The sequence below is a fragment of the Cebidichthys violaceus genome, unplaced genomic scaffold (assembly GCF_023349555.1).
Source record: "Cebidichthys violaceus isolate CVI_PGR_0920_01 unplaced genomic scaffold, fCebVio1.0.p SCAF_6, whole genome shotgun sequence".
NCBI lineage: Eukaryota > Metazoa > Chordata > Actinopteri > Perciformes > Stichaeidae > Cebidichthys > Cebidichthys violaceus.
In genome coordinates, this window is record NW_027176816.1 from 1,803,950 (window position 1) to 1,823,295 (window position 19,346).

General features: G+C 41.9%; 1 protein-coding gene across 9 annotated transcripts in view; it reads left to right on the forward strand.

Moving 5' to 3' along the window:
• Nucleotides 1–6,445: 6,445 nt before the first annotated feature.
• hspg2 (heparan sulfate proteoglycan 2) overlaps nt 6,446–19,346 on the forward strand; it is an 87,231-nt gene continuing 74,330 nt past the window's right edge. For all 9 annotated transcript variants that reach the window (XM_068732870.1, XM_068732872.1, XM_068732876.1 and 6 more), the window contains exon 1: nt 6,446–6,612. In XM_068732870.1, the coding sequence (XP_068588971.1) occupies nt 6,544–6,612 (69 nt within the window). In that variant the 5' untranslated portion in view covers nt 6,446–6,543. The remainder of the gene's footprint in view (nt 6,613–19,346) is intronic.

Genomic DNA, 19,346 nt, shown 5'->3' on the forward strand with positions numbered 1-19,346 from the left:
CTAAATAGGTTGCTGGGCAAAGTAGGTACAAACATGTACACTTATTCACTATTGTAGCAACAGTCAAACACTTCGATAACGTTTTTCTTACTACTAACTCTTTGTGTGAACGGATGTGGCAAGCTAGGGGAGGGTCAGCGGCGCAAAGTAAACCGAATCAAACGTACCCCAATTAATTTTGGTCCGCGTGCTCTCATTCGTGGACCAATCACAGCAGACGGCGATGTAAACAAGGAAGTGGCTCGTTCAGGCGTGCGCGTGAAATTGAAAACAAATTCAGTATTTTTCTACACGAAGAAGATATAGTTTTTACGAGCATTTTAGGACATGGACTGGCCGACATGGTAAGCAGTTAATTATCTTCTGTTTGTGGGTTGAGAATGCTCAGAGAACTCATTTAATGTGCTGCTGTGTACACTTGTTGCCGTGTCTCCTATCAGTACTATGGTATGAGCATTAATGGAACAGCTGTCTTTATAGTTGGTCTTTGTATACAGTCTATAGTTACAACTTACATTAAAATAAATTATATATTTTTGGCAAAAGGAAACCTGACCAAAATATCAAAGTGTATATATATATATATATATATATATATATATATATATATATATATATATATATAGATACGTATATATATACGTATATACATACATACAAATTCGGTAATTTTATTTTTCATGCATTTGACAGAAAGACAAGAGCTGTTGTAGAAGCAGATCGCTAGCTCTGTATTGCAGCACAATAATACATAGTATCTATTAATTCTGCTTTGTTTAATCCCAAATGACGTATTTCTTTTTCTGTATATCTGTATATCCAAACTTTAAAATGGAAACTTTTGTGGATTTTGTGCCTTTGTGAAGCAGTGTCCTCATCATCAAGCTGGAGTTATCAAGCACTCAACATTATTGGTGAAGTCAAGACCAACTTTAAACAAAAGTAAGAATCATTTCTTCTGCTTCAGTGTCTGAAACCAAATCTAAAACTCTATGGAGAAGTCATTTTATTCTTCAGTGTAACGGTTCTAACTCCAGTAGAGGGCACTTAATGCTGACGTTTACTGTATGTAGCTTGAGAGAGAGTCCAGAAGTCTGGAGCTGGTATCAGCACTGCGCTCCTGAGAAAGATATCTTTTAATAAAGTCTGCTACAGCACTTAAACGGCCGGGATATTTCCATAAAACATGACTTGCCTGTCATTTATTAAGTTATACTTTAAGTGGAGTGGAACTCTGTTTCAGGAATGCCAGAAAGGACTTTGTGTCTTTTGGGATGTGTGTCTTGAGGGCATGGTAAGTACAACACAGGCTTGTTTATTGCCCAATCAAAAAAAAAAAAAAATAACAAAGAAAATCTCAGAGGATTAGCTCTATTTTGTTAAAACTGCAGCTTTGATTTGGACCATTCTTTTCATTTCTATGGTTCTCTTGCAAGTCCCCCATGTCCTTCTCTCTAAATCACTGGAGTACCCCTTTGATTAAATATTAGTCTTTGTGTGCAGGGAGGCTGCAGTAATAAAGTGTATTCCATCCGCTGACGCATAATAAAACCCACGAGAGCTCTCGCTCTCTCTGTGACCTTCAAGTGGAGATCCAGATGAGTTATAAGACCTAATGTACTGGAGTCACTTCCCCGGTGCTGTGGCCGATGTGGACGAAACAGCGTGTCCCAGATCAGCACATCACAAAATAACTCAACTCAGCTGTGTTTATTTTGGTTAATGGTAGTCCCAGCTATATATAGATCTGACTTGCTATCTCGCCTGTGTTCCTAATGCCTCTTTGACCATGTGACAAACGCAGGCTACGTGTCTTGGAGTGGCACCCGTTTGGGCTCCTGATTGGTCGAGACACTGGACTGTATGTGTGAGGAACCACCAATGATGTGTTCATGATGGTGAACCTCTCGCATTATTAGCTAGGGCCCATTTAGTGCTTTTTATTTTTTACACACACACACACACTCACTCACTCACTCACGCACACACACACTCTACATAGGCTGTACAAGACACCTTTAAGCTCCTCTGCAAATGCTCAAACATTTTTGGTTTACCCAGCATCCAGCAGCTAAAGTGAACTGCAGTCAATAAGGCGCGGCCCGCAGCAGGCAACCCCCGCTGCTGCACAGAGCAACGTTCGCTTGTTTATTAAAATGTTATTAATATTGAACGCTTCGCTTGTCCAAATTGACCCACATCGACAGAGCAATCCCTTGGGTCCTGAGCAATAAACCCACCATGTGTGATTTAGATCGAATAAATGGTTTTCTAGATATGCAAAAGGACACGCACACATACACACACACACACACACACACACACACACACACACACACCCAAAGATTCCTTGCTTTAGAGTTAGATTGTGGCTGTGCGTTCATTGAAACGATCATGTCTTTCTGTGTAGTTCATAATTGGCTACTTGGCTACAGGTTACTTTTTTATTTTCTTGGTGTGTGACACATAAGTCACCGTCAATTTTTAAAGAGTAGATCATCAACAAAATGTTCACGTTGTACTCAGTTATGCTCAGTGATTTAAAAGAAAAATCCTTTGCTGATGCGTATTTTAAGTTGCTGCACTGCTCTATTTACCAAAATGTGGATTTTGTTGAGTTATTTGGTGAATCCATGTAAGATATGACCCATATAAGAGTTAAATGAAAGGAAAAGGGGGGGGGGGGGGGGGGGGTTATGCGTCTTCTTCCAATATATCTGTATCACAGTCCAAGGGCGTAGACCGAGAGCGGAAGCATTTTATATTCTTTGGCTGATCTGCCGCTCATTGTCACAGCTGTTTCGCACAGCTGCAGCTCCAGTTGACGAGTCGCAGTGCGCTGCAGGCGCTCTCACATAACACACATAACACACGGAGGGCCGGTCGGTGTTAAGAGTCTTCCGACATCTTCTCCATCATACCTCATGGCTGAATCTAATAATGTCTACAGAGTGCAAGCACAGCAACCAAACGGGGAGTCAATCAGGTTTGACTTGAGCTTGCGGACCTCTCCTGAACTTAACGATATGAAGGACTGTCCCAGATGGATCAAGTTGTCTGTGGGTAGTGACATAAAGCGGTTTGATAAGCCTGACTTTAATATCTGTATTCTGTTGTTTGCTTAAATAGTTTACTCAGCTCCCTACCCCAGCATAAATCCCAGATCATCAGCTGTTTTATCACTGAAGCTTATCTGAAAGCCACATCAAAATAAACATAAAACGTTTGTATTAATTATCTTGTTTTTACCATTCATTTAGATTCTAGGGCAATATGCTGCTACTTTAATAGACTCTAACCTCCCAGCATTAAAAGATGCTGTTTGTGAGTCACAGAGGACCGCAGTCGAAGAAGCTGAAGTATCCTTAACATTTTGCTGAACGCAACATTGGTTTTGGGACCTATAATAATGGGTTGAGACAGTTCTGACTGAACACGTTTCACACAATTTTTCCAGGGCTTTTCTGCTGACGGGAGGCAAAGGGAGGAGTCCCTAAATCAAACCGCTGTGGTCAGTGAGATGCTTCGAGGAAGCGTTCACAGTCGGAGACCAGAAATGATCTCTGTTGTGTATTCAGGAAGAGTCTACAGAGCACAGGAGCACATGTTTGCTCTGAGGCCTCCTGTTTACTTTGGGATTTATCTGAGATGAAGCGCGTTGTTTCTATACGTCGGTCTTAAATATTGTTCCAACGAAGACGCTCAAAATTAAAGTTAAATATTGCATATGGCTTCAACTCTTTATGTCTTGGCCGTGTCTGAATTTTGCACATGCCTTCCTCATTTATCCTAGCTAAACAAAGAAAATGTTATTAGCTATACCAAGCTAATAACATTTTCTTTGTTTACTTTTAATTACACAGTTATTACACAGTGTGAAGCTGAATTTAAAGTCCCCCTCCGTTCAAAACTACGTTGCTTATTGTTTCTATACTTGGACTTTTGAGCTTCTCTGTGCAGAATGATGTTTGTTTGACATTAGGCTGTTTTCACATTCATCTCAACGTTTCATGCGCTCACCTTTAACTTGAGTTTTCAAACGTGTGTGACATCACCAGTTTGGATGGGAATCATGGTACGAATGCGTCCTAAACAAATGTGATGTGAAAAACCTTCGGTGCTCATCACAGACGGTATATAAGTAGTCACTGCGGCATCACCCATTGGTTTGTGGACTACGGTTTTGGAGCCTTGAGTTCAGGATTTTGGCCGTCTGGTTTTTGGCTTTTGCCCTCTTTGCTTTTTTGCAACCAGAAGGGACACGAGAGGGCGGAGCCAAGTACAACCGAATGCTGAATAAGACATTTTTAGGTGACCAAAGTGTTCCAATTTAGATTCTTGAATTCTCAATAAGGCAGAAGGAGTAGCTGCAATTTTAAGAATTTTTAACTATTTTTCTGTGTGGGAAAAAAAAAAACACATCAGACACAAATTTTCCATTCAAAGCATAGTGTTTTTATACAACATTAGAACAAGTCTGGAAGAAAGTTAATCTAATCAGATTGTAAAAATAGAATCTCTTCATAGCATACCAACGAGCTTGATAAGCCCATTCTGTTCATCTCCCTTTTAGCCTATTTTGGTGCGCATTTGAGAACAGCTCCTCGCCAATTCCATTCAGGGTTCAGCTTTTAATTGGCAGCAGCTGTCTGTAAGTGTTAAAGTGTGCTCTTTACACCAGTGACATTAATGCACACAAACACACAGCCCTCCACACAGCTCCTGACTTCGGTACTGACGAGTACTTTACCGCCTATTTCTGCGTGTGACTTATACTTGTGTGTGACATGTCTCTGATGGGACAGCAACAAAGGACAGTTCAGTTAGCTTCTACTTTTACTTGATGCTTGAGTTGGTCCTTTGTATCCACTGCGTGGACAAGTCTTTGGTGTAATGCCCCCTCTGACACCAGTAGAGGGCACTTAATGCTCAGGTTTATTGTGTAAAGCTCTTTTAATGAAGTGTGCAACAGCAGATCTATTTTCTACCAAAATAAGGGAATCTCAGTCTTTTAATGACCACAAGCTTTCCATAAACACATTTATTTACCATTTAATTATTAAGAAAAACGTTGAGCGGAGGGGAACTCTGTTTCTGGAATTCCAGGAAGTACTTTGAAAAATATGTGTCTTGAGGGCATGAAAAGTCCACTACACTAGCAGAGCAGGTTTATTGCAATAATTATATTTAGCCGATACTGAATACTTCAATTCCAGGCGTGGCTTGCTTGTAATGTAGTATTTTTACTTCATCATATTAATATACATAACCAGTGGTGGAAGAAGCATCCAGTGCCACAAAGTAGCCACAGATAAAGTACATTTACTCGAGTACTGTATTTAAGTACAATTCGGAGTTACCTGTACTTTTCTGTGAGTGTTTTAATTCTGTGCTGCTTTATACTTCTACTCCACAACAATTCAAAGCGAAATATTGCACTTCACCGTATGTATTTGGTACCTGTAGTTACTCGTTACTTTGCAGATTGAGACTGAAATAAAGCATATAATGCATTGTTATACAGTGAATTACACCACCCAACGTTATAAAACAATAACTAAAGGTTGCTGTAGCCAGCCATTAAATGCACAGTATATGTTACTGCAGCAAAAATAATAATCTACATGTATAATGAAGGTTAACGACCACCGAGCCCATTTCGGCTGCGCACTGTGTATTTACTTTGAGTACATTTTCCTACTAATACTTTTATGGAGTACGATTTTGAATGCCAACGTTTTACATGTAACAGAGCAGCTATTATGAAAAGACCTCCATCACCACTGTCGTAAACTCAATATTTATGTATGCATACACAGTCTTTATATCCGCGTGCGGATATATATATATATATATATATATATATATATATATATATATATATATAGATAGATAGATAGATAGATAGATAGATAGATAGATAGATAGATAGATAGATAGATAGATAGATATATAGATATATATGATATGAATACTACCAAAGCATTTTCTCCGGATCCGACACACGTGAGGAGTGCATACGGTCATGTGGGGAGCTAACATGGCTCTACTAGGTGGCGTCTCCCAACACTGGGATTAGCTATCTTCTCTTTCAGCACTCCCCGAATTCCATTCCGCCTCTTACTTTTTCGGCAGCTCTCTCTCTCTCTCTCTCTCTCTCTCTCTCTCTCTCTCTCTCTCTCTCTCTTTTTTCCAGCATAGGACTTTGCAGGACTGCATATAGCCACACTACAAGTCCCAAGTTTTCGGAGTGCAATTTTTTGGAGCTTCTCCGCGCGTCGATATTTTACGTCCTCCCCCTTCAACCTAGAAAACAAACAAACAAACAAACTAACACAACTAGCGCGATAAAGGGTCGCTTTTACCTGTTGATGAAGTCCCACCGGGTGCGGGGCGCAGAGGAGCAGTCGCGTTTCTTCACAGAGGAGAGGAGTGAGAAAAAGGTGCAGGCAACACACCGCTCCAGCGGCCAGGAGGAGTGAGGGACTACGCTTTTTTTCCCCTTTCCCCCAGCATTCGCAGCCTGCGCTGGGTTGGTGGAAAATGGGCACTCCGACCACCTCGATCTGTGGACTTATCCTGTCTCTGATACTCACATGCCAGCTGGTTACTGTAAGTGAGCGCACACTTTCTCTTTGCTTTCCACTGTTGGTAACCTCCGTGGGTTTTTATGTTTCATTCATTTCCCCCAGAGGTCAAGTCTAAGTTACAAATGTCCTAATAAAGGCAAAAAAAAGAAAGAAAGAAAGTCAGGCATGTGTTGATGTTGCTATTTATGCTCAGTAAATAGTGCGGTCTGCTGGTGCAGGGCTGCTCGTATGCAAGTGGACTGTTAGAACAGATTCCGATCCACACCACACGGTCCCATCAGCATGTACAGTAAAGACGCTTTTAAAAGTAATAGAACCTGCTGTTGAGTAAAGCTGGGCTAAGTTTGTCCACAGAAACAAAGCTATTCATAGACCCCCCCCCCCCCCCCCCCCCCCCCCAACGCTTAAAGCTTCTCAAAGTTAGTCAGGCTACACTTTGCACTGCTTTCACTACATGTTTGTTAGTCCTTTGTGTCAATCCATTTTTATTTTTTGTCTTCCTTATTAATGAATCAGCGCTGGAAGTCTTTCAAAAAATAATGTGGGGTTCATTGGCAAATAAATGGACTTTGGGATGTGAAAGCAGAATTTCTCACTTCTCAGGTGTCGTCCTCCTCCCATCTCATCCAAGATCTACTGCAGTTGGGAGAATGCACCATATTGGGAATTCCCCACCAAGTTACCTTTCATCCAGTTTTATTCATCCATTTCACTATGATGCAGCAGCCAATACTGCCAGACTGCAACTCATTATTCTTTTCATTATTGATTATCTTTTTAAAATGTGCAGATGTTTTTTGGGCCCCAATATTATGTCTTAAATTTGCGAAGATTCTCAGACCAATAGCCCAAAACCCAAATATATTTACACTTTTGAGAGCCTGGAAACAGAATATTTTTACATTTTTGCTTGATAAATGACTTCAACGATGAATCCGTTATCAATACGTCAGTCTGAAATAAGATGTTTTGCTCTACTATATCTGTGGTGTGAATCATATAGAGGAGGACTATTACTTTAGCTGCTGAGAATAGACCCCCCCCCCCCCACCCTCTAGAAATCCTGTCTGGTCTCTCACATTTATGCCCTCCAATAAACAGAGCTGTCATGGTTGAGCTATCTGTGACTCCTCTGTGTTGATTTGACATGAAGGAAAGCCTCTTTGAATGATGGGACGTAGTTGCGGTGGCCGGCAGACTTTCACCTGCTGGATATAGAGTGTATGAGCAGTAATATTAAAGGCGTTTTGGAAAGCTAAAGTGTCGATGACTTCAAGGTATATTTAACATCCGGCTTTGACGTGCTATCGAGCGCCGAGCCTCTCCCGTGAATGGACACGATCTATCACTTTGTGAGCTGTCACAAAGTGACACAGAAGGTGCATTACCCGCATCGTCGAATGCAACACACGTTGTGTATCTTTTAATACCATCGATTCCACAGAAGCTACCCAGTCCCCCAGAGGGCCATCATCATCTGTTGTGTCCTGACACGGGAAGGTAATAGGAGATGGCCTTTTACGTTTTTTACCACAGCCTTGATTGACTGCTAGGCCAACAATACCGTCATAATTGAATTATCTGGAACCACAAGCATCTGTTTCTTGCATTATGACTTTGAACTACAGCAGGCGGACTACCTCTTGATTCAATTAGGCACACACACACACTGGTGTTACTACGGGCCCTCCTTTCTCCACGCTGGAATGTCGGGGTCATGCGCATCAACTCAAACAATCAAAGTCAATGAAAACTCTGTATGGCTACGAGCTCCACAAATGAGGGCCCGTGTCCTGCGGTGAGCCACCAGCAGTACTGGTGTCGAGTGTTTTCACAGCTTAATATTTGATCCCCAAAAAAAAACTGTAAAGACGGCTACTCCCAAATCTGTCTTCACTCATGTAAGAGTTTTACAAATGGCAGTGGATTGATAAGGCCAGATGTCTTTGCCTCTGGTCTTACTTTAATCACATGAAGGTGTGCAAAGACACTTTGTTTTCTGACGTATGACATCAGCCCGACTGTGAGCACCACTGCTGACAATTTTGGCTCGGAGATCTCTCCCAGTATAGACTGTCACAAGTGTCCCTTGACTTCATTGGGGGTTGGACTGGGGATGGGGGAGGGGCGGCCTGGATTCCTACGGCTATAAAGTCCGCGGAGCGCGTGTCGTTGGCGTAAATTGTTATCTTTCTCTCCTGCGTGTAATTCAACCCCTTCATTCGCTGCTACATGTGATGCAGAGACGTATTCAGTCTATGCTGGGTAACGTATCGACCAGGGTCGAGCCGGTTTCGGTCTTCCTGTGTGGCGCCTCGATGTTTCAGAACCCGCTACCTGGTGTTTAATTCCCATACAGAGTCGATGACGATCCTGTGGAGTCGCAAAGCGCAGCAGCGCAAACACCAGCTCCACTCCAGAGTTTAAACAGTAGGGAAGGTGGGCCCCCTCCAGGCCCATTCACATAATGGCTTGAAGACTGGGCTCAGTAAACATCGCATTGTTGAATTATAGCCCCGGGGGAGAGGCCATCTTGGCTGCACTGAAGTGGCTCGCCCCCTCCTCAAGCACATTGGCACATATGGAGTGCCGGCCGGCAGGCTGTCAATAGTTGGCTTTGCAGTGAGGTGTGACTTGGGCCGGTATAGGGGTCAGAGAGGTGAGGACTCTGAACCTGACAGCGGGGGGGGGGGGTTCCTCATGATTCTTTCATGGCCACGATTGACTTCCACTGCACAGCTTCCTCAACTTTTCTCTTTTAATGTGTGTATGCAGTCGCACAAGTCACGTTGCTCACCGTTTGACTTCACAATTTTGCAATTTGTAAGCCTTTGTGTATTACAGTCAATACGATGGGTTTGCTAGATCGTCTGCCCATTTTTCTTTGTTTGTTCTTCGGTATATTCTTCTACTGTTACAATAGCTTCATTGGATACAGATGCTGGAAATCAACATCTTCTTTTGTACTAGTCTAATGACAACGGAAAACAGTTCAACGTCAGAATGACTCTTAATCTGTTTCGATGGAGCAGACCTGATTTTTATATGTGAACATCTGCATGTCTGCATTTATTTGTTGCAAAAGTTACATTTCTGCCCATTCAGGCTTTTTAAATTGCGTTCATATCTACACTTCAAAACAAGGATCATGTTTTTGTTCCTTGTAGTATGCTTTGGGAAATGGTATGCAGTTACAGTATGTGTGAAGTGGATATGATTTATAATAAATATGATTAATATGCCAAAAATAGTGGTATATTCCTTTAAGGATCCACAGTGTGGCCTCAACCCCAAGCCTGAATTCAAATACCTGACAACAGTGATTTCAGTACCTACTACATACCTGAGCCTAGGTTATTAGTACAGCGCCACCTAATGTATACACAGAGAATAACAATTATATTTCCAGATATTTCCATCACCATATTTGACTCTTACAAAAATCAATGCAGGCATTTCCTTTAACCTCAGAGATCTGTGCGATTCGTGCTGTGACGCAAATTAGGAATTAAGAAGGCAGAGATGCATCAAAGCGTTAAAGGTGGGTCAAATATATTTACCCCACCCTCGCCTTGGACACACCCTCACACACACACACACACACACACACACACACACTAACTAATGTCTCCTCACACTACGCAGCGCTCTGTGGCTGCAGCAGCGTTGAACTTTCATACCCAGAATCACATCCGTGTCGGACAGAAGAGCCGACTCCAAACACAGCTGCACCTCAGCTGGTACAGCTGCAGCGCTGTGCATGCGCTGACATGAGCGCACATACTCTCCAGTACCGCTTGTTGTAACTAGAGTCCCACTCTTTCCATTCACACCTCTTCACACGTTTACCTTTTTCTCCCCGAAGCATGCGCTTTGTGGAGGGCTTTTGTTTCAAACCACATGTAAAACAGTTTTATGCGTCATCCTCTGAGTGGTCTGAAGCTTCTAACGGGTCAAGTTGCATTCTGTAATTGAATCATTAAGGCTTTAAACTTTGTGATTACAAGTTATTAGTGGTTATTAAATAACAACGACTGAAGTTAATTATCCACCTTTCTCTCAAACTTGCAACAAATGGTGCAAAAAAAACATAGTTGGAGTTTTGCCCGCATCCTCTCTAATGCCAGCCAACGAAACTCCTGTTTCCAGGATAACTGAAAGGCTCACAAACTATGTCTTTGCCGTTTCAAGTTTTATTTATTTATGTATATATACAATATTTAGGAAGGCTCACTCCTTAACTAAATATATCATCAGCTGCAGAAAAACAACTATGTATTAAATACCTGCCCGATCGGGAAAGTGATTTGCTAGATTTACCAGCCCGAGGTGCTATTTTATTTGCACCGGACAGTTTTTGGTCATACTTTACCATTTCCTGAAGTGCCCTTGAGCAAAGTACTAAATCACTCCCAATTTCTGGATTTTGCTCCTTAGTGAACCCTGTAATCTCACCTCTTTGCAGAGCAGAAAGTACTTCAGTGATTTCCAGGCAAGAATCCAGAAGATCGCATGTTCTCCGTCCACACGGTGTGATGTAACTGATCACATTCAGAAGTTGAAAAAAAACAACAATATTGATTGCAGAGAAACGGTTAAACACATAGCTGTTTAAAATCAGTTAAATATGCTGAAAGTATACACCACTCTTCATTCCACGGGTGCAATAAACCCAACGGAGTTCACGTTGAGTTCACAGGATGTCTTGAGGACACAACACAGTCTGCACCACACGCAATTAAAAACACAGCTAATGGTCAGAAACTGTTTGTGGTAGAGCGTTTCTTTCCTCCCTTTACTTGTTCAGTCTGCTTGTATAAAGACTGTTGGGACTTTAATAATATTCTAATGCTTTTTTTTGTTCAGTTTGGGAAAAGGTTGTAATTAACTATTTTTTGCTAAATTAGTGGTTTGATGCTCACGTTGCTCCTCAGGGAATAGTGAACTGAATATTTAAATCTAACACGAGCTTGATAAGAAGAACAAAAGACTGTAATCGAGTGTTACACACTCTTGCCTTATTTCCCCATCTTAAACTGCTTTCTTAAATCCCTTCACATTGTCTCACCAGGCTCCCCCCCTCCCCCCCCCAGGCTGTATCCAGGCTAGCACTTATTAGGATTTCATTGAAATGCTAAGTTAACTGTATTGCACTTTCCCTTTGAAGGTGCTCCGTAGTTGTCGGTGCCCTATTGGAAACTGCCATTGTCTTTGCTGGCGGCATTGATGTGAAGTCACTTGGGCATTCTGCTTTTTCCTCAAGGGAGCTGCCGCATTGTCTTGTATGGAACCTCCCAACGTATACAGCTACTCCGATGGGGGTTGGTGCCCTTTTCACCAAAGACGCTTTTTGTGTGTTTTGTTTTTTTTCCAGGCTACTTAAGTTTACTAAAGGAATGCCGTCATTCTTTTTTCTTTTTTTTCCCTCCTCCATTGTCTTTTAAAACCAGGTTTGAACCCGACATCCTGTGAAGTGTTTATAAAAAATCCCACCCTGGTGTCTTATCAGAGCTGATGATGTCTCGCTCCCTGAGCCCAGTAGCACCCCCAGCACCCCCGCCTCCGCTTCCTATTACTGTACGACAAGTCTCTACCTGCGAAAGCAGACAGCCTGCCATCTTTTCAAGACTTTATTGTAACCTTAAGAAGATGCAAATCCCCCCCCCCCCAAGCTGTTGTTAAACTGTTAATGCTCACAAAGGGAGTTCGCTTCAAGATGTATCGGCTCAGTGAAAAGTAAATACAGAGAAACCCGCTTTTCTTCTCCCCTCACTTTTGTTAGATCCAGGGGCTTGTTCGCAGGCAGCCATTACATGTCTGATGCTCTTCAGGAGCCTAATTAGCAAATTATTTCACAAATGACTGATGTCTGGCTCTTGTATATGTATCTTTTGAACACCAGAGCGGATAACAGCTAAATAACAGTCTCAATATACTGTTTTTTTTCTCCATCATATTCGTACGCTGCAATGCTAGAACAGAACAATGCTGTTTCTTTACTTCAGCTGCTTTAACATGGAACGCCATCAGACCTTTTTGCCTGCGTCTTGCAGCTTTAGCCTCAGTCTTTCAGCACAGCATCATGAACGGAGCCACCAAGTGCATATTCAAAACCCCTTTTTTACACAATTCTCGCTTTACAACGGGAAACATTAAAGAGCCACCGTGACCGTGACAGACATAGCGAATGCCATAGCAACACGTAAATTGATATAAATTGTCTTCAAATATGCCTTTTTGAAGTGTTCAAATTTAAATTGATAGAGGAGTCTCGGTGCGATGCACTCGGTTCCCTCAGCAGAGATAGGAGGAGAGCTGCACCAGTCTGGTCTGTGTTATCATGTCAGTGGTCGCCCCACGAGACATAACAACTCTTTCTCTTTGTTACACACACATCCACACACTTCGTGTTCCCGTAGGAATATACGTCTGTTTGTCGTCTTTGCCCTCTGTCCTTTTCCTCTTTTCTGTTCACTCTTGCCAGTAGTATTTCTATCATAGTTGCTGTAAAGCTGTAAAGCAAATGGGTTTTGCGGTTAAGAGGTTGCCGGTAGTCCATTGTTTTGGTGCAGTGAGGGTCTAAAACATTTGTCTCTTGCTGAGTCACCATCCTGTTGGGGAAATGAAACCTGGAATAATCTGCAGGACAAGAGGACCCCACTTCCCCCTGAAGCAAAGTTTATTCAGGCTTTCCTGTGTGCATGTCAGATCTGCTGCTCTGTATTTGCCGAAAGAAACAACCCAGTGTATTCTTTTTTTTTTTTTCTCCAACCCCCTTTTTTCCTCCTACTTAATTCCTTTTTCTCTGAAGTATGTTTATATTTCAAAATCCCCATAATCTGTTGTCTTTCTGAGTATCTCAATAAGCAAGTTTTATTTAAACATCTCCCCTGCGTCTTCAGTCTTTTTTTTTTTTAAAAGATAAAAAAGCATTTATCACAGGTTTTTATTTCTTGCCCAGCAAGCTCTACTTCATTTGGAGGGCCTGTGGTGTGTGGTACTAAAGCTGTACAGAAGTTTTTATAATTTGGCAAGTAACAAGCTGGAACTAAGGATTAATGAATTCCTGTGGACCTAATTACACAAAAGTACAAGCCCTTGTTGTTTGTATTTTCTCTCTCGGCTACGATGTGATATTAGCATTTCCTTCATAGTGTGTTTTAGTTGGGCAGAGCTTCTTGGTTGGAAATATTTTCCATTCAGGTTTGCTGCTTTTTGAAGATGCATGTTCCATGCCATGAGCCAAACTGTGATGTAATGGAAAAAGTCTTTGATATATATACACACACACACACACACACACACTCATTCACCTACTATATTTTTTATGAAAAGATAATTATTGCTCAACAAATCCCAAATGCATATATTTGGCTGTATCAGAAGTGAGGCGATATTGCAGCCTTATTGCTTATTTTATTAAACATATAATAATTTCTTTGATCATTCGCTAAGCTCCTCCCCCTTAGTTGCCTTTGCTATGCCTGTCAAGTATTCCATTCAATAGTGTGCTGCATGGGGATGACATATTTCCAGGCCTTTTCCATTGGATTTTGGATTTGTTGCAGAAAATACACTCTGTGGCCAACAAAAATGTATGATACGTCCAAGTTTTATCCGGCAACATAATCACACAACATTTAGGATCTTTAAAGTGTGAATGCAACCAGCAGAAGAAAGCAAGATGACATTAGGCTGCAGCGAACTACACGGTTGCATGAGCGCGAGTATAGACTACGAAGCTGTAAATGCGTCTTACAGTTGAAATGGTCTTCATCACGCTCTGTGAGAGGTGTAATGGCTATATAGACAGTTACTACCGTGTGAGACGTAGGAATGACAGCCATGGAGAAGAAACAAATGCAGACCCTGTCGGCGGTTTCACTAGATTAAAATCACAGCTTCTTGCGTGCTGCTGGAAACCATCACCATCGAGCCTTCTGATCATTTTGAAATAGAACTCTCTTGAAGCTGTTCCAGATAAGCATCAGGGAGAAGCTGAGAGAAGGATTTCAGATCCTATCTTTATTCACGTCGAGCTTTGCCAACTAAATACAAAGAAATACAGAGACTCCTTAACCACCACGCTGACTAAAGTAGCTTAGCATCCACCATGTGCCCGGGGGCTTGACAGTATGCAAGTCTACTCAGTACCTGGCAGGCCGAGGGAAGCTGAAGGTTGGCCTTGTAACACAGTCGGTAAGGCAATGGGAATTTCTGTGGTTTTTAGACTAAAGTGGGCTGTATATAATTTTCTCTCCACCCAAACCATCTGTTGATCCAGTGGAATGAGGAGCCTTATAAACACTCATCTTAAAGGCTTGTTTATATGCCTCTGAAAGCTTCATTTTGATTAGAGATGGCATAGATGGAGACACTAACGGAGGAGGAGATCTGTTGGATTCATCTCAAAAACCAACCCAGAGTTCATCGCTGTGCATGTGCTGTTTGTCTGACGTAGCAATATTTAACTTCTGAGGAAGCATTAGTCAGCCAGTGTTCTCAGTTGCGATGCACAGTTTACAGTAAGTAGATGGTGACCACCAACAATGGCTTAACAAAACCACATCACTCAAGAGAGTTCTGGGAATAGCAGTTTAACTTTGCAGATTTTTCTTTTTTTTTCATCAATGCACCGTATGATCTTTTCTTGATCTCATTTTACAACCCTGTAACGTACATATATTTGATTTGCTAATCTAAATTACAGGTCTCGGTTGCCCTTCATGTTTTTTTTTCCGTGATCATCAGAGACAGTGATTTCCTTGCTTTTCCGTTTCTTCATGCAGGCAGGACCTCCAGCCAAGTCGGACTATTATTGCTTTTAAAAAGGGGTAATTAAATGGTTCTTCCCCTGAACTGAGCGCCTGTGTGATTTATATGGACTATGAGCACATAGAGGAGGCTCTTTCAGCTGTGCCTGCACGAAGAGGCCCTGTCTTCCCTACCAGGCTCCACCTGCTGAGGCTTCATTATGACCCTGTCATGGGTACGAGGGGTGTACGAGGGGGGGGGGGGGGGGGGGGGGATGTGGCACAACACTAGCAGTCAGATTCTCTGACCCAGACATCAGTTCTGCCTGCAGGCACATGGCTAACCTCTGTCTGTTGTTTCACTGGGGCTTTTCCTGGTGCGGGTATAATGCGAAACAAGATTTTAGGGAGATAGTAGAAGAATGAGAGCAAAGATGTTTTTTCATGTTTTATAGAACCAGGCAGGCAGAGATTAGGGTCTGGTCAGCCTTGGGTGCTTTGAGGGCAAGTCAGCATTATTGCTGCAGCCCAGAGGTGGAGCCTGTCCTTCGTAAACCCATAATGTAGGCCTCATCCACATACAAATCTTTTTTTTTTTTTTAAAGTATCCGTTGCACTTTCTTTTGAATGTCAGCCCTGAATCTACAGCTCAATGTAAAATGTGTGTGTGTGGAAGCATGATCCGTTGTGTTCTGTCTCTACTCCTTAGCAATAAGACATAGTCGATAGCAATAACATTTACTCAAAACATGGGTATATGTTATTTTTCAAACAAACATTTATGATACTTTAAGGCATCAATAGCATGTGCTGTCTGTCATGGCTCATCCTGCTCCCATCCAGCCCCCTGGGCAGGAATACCTGGACTTAAGTTGAGGAATGAATGTTGGCTGACATGAATACCATAAGATTTACTTGAAAGTAAAAAAAAAAAAAAAAGATAATACATTCTATTTCTAACACTTTTATTCATGTAAAACAACACTGTTGCATTTTTTTTCTTATTGTCTGAAAGATTTTACGGTGAAGAGCTGTCAGTGGAATGAGTGATGTAACCTCACTGGTGAAAGCTGAGTCTTAAATTATCCCTCTTCTGCACTTTTTTTTCCCTTGAAAAGGTCATGAACTGGCTTGTGCTGGCTTGTCCATTAGCGCCGTGATGAGTCACGCCTGTAGAGGAGGCTGCAGTTAGTTTCACTGCTGTCTCTCATGTACCTGACTGGTTCGCTCTGCTGATTAGCCACCGGAGCTCGGCGTATTTTCACACGAACACACGGGGCCCCTTGCCTATAATTACCTCCTTATTATAGTCGGAAATGGATCCCTCACATCTGCTTCCAATGAATGGCCAGGATAGACCTCCTGCTTTCTTGTATTATTGCATAAACTCCTGGCAAACAGATGTCTTTGTAGGTGTGAGTACACCTTCAAATTAAGGCCTGTTGTTGAATTATGTGGACAGGTGAAATTCGTCTGTCAACTGTTGAGAGGAAGATAGTCCCAGACTTTGTTTATGCTTGTCAGATGTCAGGCCCCTGGGTTGACTTTAATGTAGAGTGTTATTAAATTAAATTATCTAGCAAAGTTTTGTTTCCCCTGCAGCTTCTAGGTAAATGCAAAAAAAAATGAAAAAAATCATCCCATGTGTAGTAAACACGATGGGGTTGCAATAGGAATGCAGACCATGTGATGCTGGTGTTTGGAGCCTTACGGTTTTATACTTTGGTGATCCGTGATCATCTTCAGACGGGTATATTCAAGAGCAAAATGTAGCCTCTAATATCATATGTTAGTGTTATGTCCTAGATGTTGAGAAATACCAGTTGTAATAACGCTTACATTCAGGGTATAAGGCCTCCTGGACCCACCTTTTTTTGGTTACCTGCTGACTTTTACATCCTGCTCCTGGATAATTGTAAAGGGAGCTTTTCACAAAGCACAGGACCGGGATCGTTAAAGAGCCCGTGCTTGCAAGGAGACTGTCTGCAATGAATGTCCTCAATAAAGGGTTGCTGTTCCAATTAGCTACCCAACGGTGGGATTATTACTCGTTAGTTTTGACACAAACATAAAATAAAATGAAGGTGAGTTTCCATTTCAATCACTCTGCGAAAAATGAATTTTATTGCAACCTGGGTCTTATTTTTTTAGCCATTTTCTCTATCTTGTTTACCCAACAGCGTCATTTCAGAAGTATATATTGGGCAGACAGTCTCTGCTAAAAATACAGACGTATGGTCTGTCACACCAGAAAGTGGCACAGCGAAATACATCTGCTCGTGTTCACAAAGTAGGAGGTGCGAGAGGCATGGCGATGTAGGGACTACTCGCAGGACCAGTTGGTGAACTACCATAGTGGGTGAGCTAACCACTAACGCGCTAGCTAGCAGGGAACATGCTAGCTAACGATAGCCAGTCACAGTAGCGCTCGGAGCCTCGTTCTCTTTCCCTTGTACTGTGCCATTTTACCCCCTTGACATATTGTTCTCACGTTTGTACATCAATGAATTCAAAGGCGCTACACGCGACATTTAGAGCATGTCTTATTGCCTCACAACGGCTCTCAACATGGCAACGTATGTGCCGGCTGTTCAAAGCTAACGTTGCTAACAGCACGGTGGCGGCCACGAGCTAGCCAGTGGGGCACGCTCACATGCACCAACAAGCACTCAAATCAAAACTTGAACTTGACACAGAGAAATTGCATGTATTTACTTAGTCTCCACAAGGGGAAAGTTGAGTATGACAAGTGTGCTTAATTTTACTTAAAGTACTATATCTTTTTGTTTTATTCCATAGTGATATCCAGAGGTGTATCATATTTGCTGACGTGCTGTAAACTCCCAATCATTAATTGAGATCCAGTCTGTTTTTGTCTTGTTTACACTGTAGTGAAGACTGTCTTTGCATTAAGGTATTGTTCTGCTCTGGACATGCAGGCGGTTTATTTTTGGGACTGTCTTGTAGAGAAAGGGTAAGTGGAGTAAAGGAAGTGTTTGATTTAGCTTAGGGATTTTATCTGGCTCTCAAAGCGTAAGATCCGGCAGGCGTGGTCCTGTCTGGGGGAATTCCTTCCCCAGACCTCATCAAGGCCGCCGCCAGGCGTACTGAAATGCCCTTTTATCACTAGTATTACCCAGATATGCATACGACTAGATAAGCTTGAGCTCATTTTAAGTATCTGTTTGTTTCAGCGGGCATCATTTGCTTTTTCTTTTCAATTTGTGAATCATTACAACTGAAAAGAATTCACAGCCGGCTATTCAGTGTGTGTGATAGACTGGTGAATGATCCCTGCAGGGAAATAGTCTAGACAGGAAGATTCCCAGACTAGGTGAATATACTGTAGGTTGTTTGGCTGATACATTCGGTGACTAAATACCAAATGTTATCTGTTTTATGCATGACTCACAGTGAGGGTGTTATCAGAAGTTAAACAGGATAAGTAGAGTTGAAAGCATTAAAAAAAAAACATTAAAAGCAATGACATTGTACCATATTTACTCTTTCAGCAATGTGTTTGATGGGGATAATATGGATAACGGTGTCAAATTAAAAATATTAATAAAATGTAATGTTTATGCATGCTCTACTTATGTAAGATACAGTGCTAAACGTCAGGCCTGCGACATTGTAATTGATGCAGAAAAAGTATCTTGTTGACCTTAGACAAAAGTAATGACAGGACTTCTGTTTATCTCCCGTCCAGCAGCTTTTCCCCTGGCCCTTGTTCATAACCATATCTTCATCCTGCACTCTCAGTTTGCTTATCCAAAGTCTGCTCTGAGACTGACTTAGGTTTTCGGCTGGCTTATATTCCCATACTTGTGTCTGAAGTTTGGAGGCATCGCAGCAGTATAAGGAACTTCTTGTGCAAGTGTTCAACTGTTATAACACCAGCAGCCAAAACGTCTTTAACAGTTTTTGTTAAATTCTTCCTATCGTCAAAGGAGTGACTTACTGCTTCTGTTTTGATATAGAAGTTGTAGAATACGGAGAAGAT